This window comes from Salvia hispanica, chromosome 3 (genome assembly GCF_023119035.1).
Source record: "Salvia hispanica cultivar TCC Black 2014 chromosome 3, UniMelb_Shisp_WGS_1.0, whole genome shotgun sequence".
Lineage (NCBI taxonomy): Eukaryota > Viridiplantae > Streptophyta > Magnoliopsida > Lamiales > Lamiaceae > Salvia > Salvia hispanica.
The window spans coordinates 55720154-55726615 of record NC_062967.1 but is presented as its reverse complement, the minus strand read 5'-3'; the positions used below and the strand labels follow the sequence as shown (position 1 = coordinate 55726615).

The 6462-nt window shown below is 34.0% G+C and overlaps 1 protein-coding gene across 1 annotated transcript; it reads left to right on the top strand.

Moving 5' to 3' along the window:
* The first annotated feature begins 4005 nt into the window (after positions 1 to 4005).
* On the top strand, positions 4006 to 6258 carry LOC125216503 (14-3-3-like protein GF14 iota). Its single transcript, XM_048118236.1, has 7 exons — positions 4006 to 4166; positions 4505 to 4811; positions 5339 to 5426; positions 5521 to 5630; positions 5727 to 5872; positions 5963 to 6009; positions 6087 to 6258. Exons 1-7 carry the CDS (start codon positions 4094 to 4096, stop codon positions 6090 to 6092), a joined length of 777 nt encoding a protein of 258 aa, XP_047974193.1. The 5' UTR covers positions 4006 to 4093; the 3' UTR covers positions 6093 to 6258.
* The last annotated feature ends 204 nt before the right edge of the window (positions 6259 to 6462 follow it).

The window sequence follows — 6462 nt, the reverse complement described above, 5'->3', positions numbered from 1 at the left end:
CCCCTTTGCTGCATAGTTATTGGGTTTGGGAAATTTACCCAAATTTGTGTAAACTCATATCTCATTCATATATATACTTTGAAATAAATTGTTATATAGAGTAGTACAAATTTGAATATTGGAAATTAACTTCATCGAGATGTTACATAATCTTACTCGCCATTCCTCTTTGAAAATTGAAGTTTCATTTATGTTTTTTTGCGCATTTCTTATACTCAGTTTAGTACTAGTACTCCCCTCGTTTCACTATAGTTGAGTCATTTTTTTATTTCGCAAAGTTTCTTCATAGTTGAGTCATTTCGATACATGGTAACTTTTTTCTCTTTCTTACTTTATTCTCTCTACTTTATTCACTTTATATTTTATTTTCTTTACCTTTTCTCCTCTCTTACGTTTTTATCTATTTATTTAACACACCTAACATTCATTTCTTAGACTCTGTGCCCAAAAGTTACGCCTGAACTATAGTGAAACGGAGGGAGTACTATTTATTTTTGAAGTACTACATCGTGCTTGTCCTTGAAAAATAAAAACTTTTGACACGATACATGTTTTAATGTGTAATTGATAAAGTAAACGAGAAGAGTTATTAAAGTAAGGGAGAGGAAAAGAAAAATAGGCATAGTAAAAGAGAGGAAGAGAAAAAATAATGAAAATAGTGTTAATGGATCGTGGGGTCCACTTCCTGTCACACCCCAACCATTATGACTTACGCACTTACTATAAATAAATTCAAAATTTTAAAAGAAATAATCCACACGTCAAATACAAAAAACACATATATTTTAAAATTTCAAAACCAACATTTATGAAGTACATATTTAAAAATATTCTAAACAACAGTGGGACCCTCTTACCACTCTTTATATTATATATTTATCTATATGCAAAAATGATGAAGAGGAGAAAGTAAAGATGCGTCAACCGCCAAACCTGATAACATGTGCAGTCCTACGACATGTCAACGAATAATTTCACTGATATCTTTTTTCCTGAAAAATATTAGTGGTTTATATGAGCCACAACTCAGTGCCTTTAATTCCACGGACCAAACATCAACCATATTCTTTAAATAATATATATATAACAATATTTAAAAATAATTCCATATACATATGCACATGCCACTTTGTTCAGTTTATTATTCTGTGACAGTTCAAGCTATCTGCCCGGGATTTCCAATATGCTAGTGTGATTTGACCTGTAGGTCCCACTGTGCATTGACCCGTAGGTCCCAATATGATTTGACCCGAAGGTTCCAATATGATTGACCCGAAGGTCCCATTATGTCCACTGTGATTTCAGATTCAGGGCAAGACTATCACAAATCATCTCTAATCGAATGATTCAGTTAATTCCATGACCATATGCAAAACATATCTATTGCATCAATTACGTATCCATATATTCCATCAATTAACTCCAATACTATAGATCAACATATCCATTACACAAATCACATATCCACATTATATTGCACCATCAATATCAAATAACATATAATCAGTCTCACATCATATAATTCAAATCCACTCCAATTTAACACATAACAATTAATCACATAAAATATGTAAAATTAAAAATGTGATTTATACACACCTATTTACGATAGGCAATCTAACTTAATTCCAAATTTCTTTTCCCATTCTACAATCCTTTATCTGTCGTGTTCACATGCTCCCCATTTTTCTTATCTATAAATATTTCTTTTGCACCGGTTATCTCTAAAATGAAATTTGAGTTTATGCTATAATTTTTCATCATCTCCCTCTTCTCTCTCTCTCTTTTTTTTTCCAGATAAAACTCCCCTCTTTATATAAAAAGATTCATCACCTATATACTACACCGGAGTGGATCTCCTAATCCATTTTTCCTACTCTATTCTTAACTGCTCCAAAACTACACACGTGAGACGATATGGCCAGCTCCTCCTCTTATTTTCTCTACACGTGTCCCAATTTGTAACCAAATCTATATATTACTATATATCAAAGAAAACAAGCTACGTATATCTAAATACATTAACTATTAAAATATTAAATAAAAGTTCTTCTACGAACACATTCACGTATATATATATAATATAAATTTATTACTTTAATTAGTTAAATATTAAATTGGTTTATACATTTATAGTACAGATACATAGTTTAATTATCCTGAACATAATTTTAATATAATACCATTGCTTATACTCCCTCCGCCCCAGATAATTCGATCCAGTATTCCATTTCGGACCGTCCCATATAATTTGTCCCATTCCACTAACCCATTCCTACTCACATTTATTATAAAACTAATATTTTAAAAGTAAGACTCACATTCCACCAACTTTTTCAACTCATTTTCCATTAGATTTCTTAAAACTCGTGCCGGGTCAAAGTGTCCCAAATTATTTGAGACGGAAGGAGTAAATATCATACCCATAATAATATTTGTACAAAATAATCTACAAAAATATAAAATAATGCCTACTTTGGTCAAGGATGTTACACTTCCAACAATAGAGAGTTTCAATTTTTAAGGGACGGAGATAATACTCTGTCCTTGAAAACAATGAAAATTTGGTTCGCCATGAGTTTTAATGTATAACTGGTAAAGTAGGAGAGAGAAATAAATGATAGTGTAAGTAGTGTTAGTAGAGAGTGGACTTTGTATCATTAGTAGTGTAATATAATTGTACAAGTTATAAATAAAATGATGTGTGAGGATCTTGTGTTTAAATTTCATACTTTTCGGTGACTGACTAATAAGAAAATAGTTCATACTTTTTAGGTATGAAGGGAATAGTAATTATTTAGAGGAGTATAATTGTAATGTAACGTAATGACATTTGTGGCTAGGGCTGGCATGGAATGGTATGGCAACTTGACATGAATCCTCACAAAATTAACGGATTGGATCAAAGATTATTGTATTTGTGTGTCCTTATTGGGTCCGTTAAGAACATGAAAAATTCGTGTCGGATTTGGTGTATCCGTTAAGAAATAATATTATAATATTATTAATTTATAGTATTATTTTAAAATTTGAGTTAGAGCATCCCCATCCGTGCTCTTATTTAAGAGCACGGAGGTGGGCCCGGACCCACTTTTACTCCTTGTCCTTAGGCAAGAGCACAACACCCACATCCGTGCTCTTCCGTAAGGACAAGCTCAAGGATCCCACTATTCTATTATTTAATTTAAATACTTCAATTACTAAAAACATTTCTACAATATAAAAATATATTAAAATATAAAAATTACATAATTAAATCCTAAAAAATAAAAAATACATAATTAAAATTCTGAAAAATAAAAACACATAATTAAAAAGTGAATTTTGAGGGGAAAAATTGAAAAATAAATTAAAAGTGTGTAGAAAACGAATATAATTTATTGAGAAGTGGGAAAATATTTTTTTTATAATTAAAAAATGATTTTTAAAATTAAATTCGAATTTTTTAAAAAAGTTACAAAAAGAAATGAAATTGCCGTTGGCCAATCGTGTGCCGCCACGTAAGGCTGCTCAGCGGCACGGACGGGTAGCTCACAGCGGCGGACGGACGAGCTCGTGCTCAGCGGCACGGACGGACGGACGGACGCCACCGCTGCGGATGCTCTTAGGATACGCAGTGTGAGTGAAATGTGAATTTTGAATTTTGAAGTTTGAATTTGTTAATACTTAAATTAGTTATGGTGTCATGTTTAGATTTGGAGGTAGCAGGTCTAGTTCATGTTCAGATTTGAGATTTTTTTAATATGTCGTGTTCGTGTTTATCGTTATTTGATCGAGTCATTAACATGTTGATATGATAACAGCCCAATGATAAGCCATCGGGTTGTGGCTGCCCATATATATTCCAACTATCACTATGTCTAGATTCAATTTCGAACTGAATTAAAATGATTTAAAAATTTACACCATTTAGAAAAGGCCGACAACAAAGAAACATAATCAAATTACGGAAATGACCCTCCATCAATCACACGGCCCACACCACATTCATTTTCTTATAAAATCTCATTCTCCTTTACACCCAAGAAAATCAAAACACCTAAGTTTTCGTTTTTCCTTTTAATTGGTGAATTTGCGCATCCTCAATCCAGAAATGTCGACCGAGAAGGAGAGAGAGACTCATGTCTACTTGGCCAAGCTCGCTGAACAAGCTGAGCGCTACGATGGTATCAAATATAAATCACATTTTTTCTTCTTATTCACTTTATCAATTTTACAAGGGGATCTTCTGTTTCCCTCATTTTTCTTCTAATTTCATTCTATATTTGCTCAAATTATGGCTTACAATGTGAAATTGGGGATTCATTCCACTGCAAAGCTATTTCTGTGATTTATTTTATTTTTACTCGGATTTCTTTTTTGTTGGTAGGGATTTTAGTAGTATAATTTACAGTCTTAACCTAGTGGGGACAAAGAGCTATTCTAGTGTAATCATGTAGTATTGTTTTCTATCTATCTTTCAATACAATTATAAGCTTGATTCATGTTAAATTGGACTTGGCAGAAATGGTGGAAAGCATGAAAAATGTTGCAATGCTTGATGTTGAGCTGTCTGTGGATGAAAGAAATCTACTTTCTGTGGGTTACAAGAATGTGATTGGTGCTCGTAGAGCTTCGTGGCGAATCATGTCTTCCATTGAGCAGAAGGAAGAGTCCAAGGGGCATGACAACAATGTCAAGCTCATCAAAGAATATCGTCTCAAGGTTGAGAATGAGCTGTCCAAGATTTGCCACGACATACTGGCGGTCATCGACAAGCATCTCATTCCCTCTTCTGCCTCTGCTGAAGCAACTGTTTTCTTCCACAAGATGTGAGTGAAATTAACTTAGTTTTTTGGTAAACTATGAGGATGTTCGATATGCAAGATTGTATCTCGGGATTGATTATATATGTAGTATGTTTGGTTCATAAGATTGAATCCCACAACTCAATCTTCGATGGATAATCATGTGATCATTAGTCATAGCCAACTCAATCCTAGACCTAAATTATATCTTGATACTATTTTATCTAGGAAACCGAACACCACCTATCTCGATTGGTAATCATAGCATAGGTATCGTAGTCTAGAAGCATTGGATTTTTGTTTGTTACTATCAGGCAGGGCTTGTGAGTTGTGAGTTGTGAGTTGTGATGTACTTTTATTTTTCAGAAGTGAAAAGAAGGCATATGCTTCTCGATTGAGTCTGAAACCCTACATTTTTAAGTTAATGATTCGATTGGAGAAGTGAATTAGAGGATGTTGTTATCACGAACCTCATCATGCATTTCACATTTTCATTCTGGCTAAAATTGGTTTGATCTCACTGAATCAGTTCTCTACCTGGTATTTTATAGGAAAGGTGATTACTGTCGCTACCTTGCTGAGTTCAAGGTTGATCAAGAAAAGAAAGAGGCAGCGGATCTGTCCCTCAAGGGCTATGAGGCATGTTACCCAACTAAGATAGATAACTAATAAACCAATCTTAGTCAACATAATCGATTATATTGCTGAAATGTTTTTTTGTTTCCGAATGTAGGCTGCATCTGCCATCGCAAATACAGATCTGCCCTCTACCCATCCTATCCGTCTTGGTCTTGCTTTGAACTTTTCAGTGTTCTACTACGAAATCATGAATTCACCCGAAAGGTAATCTTGTCAAGTTTATTAAGATGCAATGCATCGTTCTTAGATATCTTCAGATCAGTGATGGTAGTAACACTTCATTTCGTATTTAATTGGCAGGGCCTGCCATTTGGCTAAGCAAGCATTTGACGAGGCCATTGCTGATTTGGACACTCTGAGTGAAGAGTCTTACAAAGATAGCACTTTGATTATGCAGCTTTTGAGAGATAACCTCACTCTCTGGACATCTGATTTGCCCGAAGATGGTAAACAATAAGTTTTATTCATCTTACTGCGTAGAGAATGTGAATGCTGATGAGAATGACTCGTTTGTAACTGCATTTTTCCCTGTTTAGGCGAGGAGAATGTGAATGCTGATGAATCCAAACCAGCAGAAGCTGAGGTGAAATTTTTACTTCCTTTTCTTTTAGCATATCCCAGCCAATCAATATCTACTGAGACGTTCGTTTTCTCCTGCAGAATTAATGCCGTGGTGCAATATTTGTATCTAAAACTTCATGTTCTTCCAAAGGGTGTTGTGTGTTTCAAGCTTCCAAGTAAAGCTGCAATTGTAGGGAGAGTTGGGTGAAGATCGAATCCCCTAATGTCAGAACATGATGGTGACTAATATTTACACATTTTTGTTATGTTAGTTTGCCTGCAAATTCTACCTGCAAATTTTACCCCTAAAATCTATTCATCTTCAAACTTCAATATCACATTTGGCTAATGCTGAGACAGTTAGATTCTTGACTAGAATGTGGCATCTCATGATTCTTTAAGGGCTATTGGATCCAAAATCACAAATTTTAACATTTTTTCATTGAATTAAAATTCGATTGCAGTAATACAAATT

Excerpts from the sequence above, each read along its gene's own strand:
- LOC125216503 (XM_048118236.1), top strand. The coding sequence starts at position 4,094 with ATGTCGACCGAGAAGGAGAGAGAGACTCATGTCTACTTGGCCAAGCTC. Across the intron at positions 4,167-4,504 it reads ACAAGCTGAGCGCTACGATG|AAATGGTGGAAAGCATGAAA; the intron begins GTATCAAATATA and ends TGGACTTGGCAG. Across the intron at positions 5,631-5,726 it reads ATCATGAATTCACCCGAAAG|GGCCTGCCATTTGGCTAAGC; the intron begins GTAATCTTGTCA and ends TTTAATTGGCAG.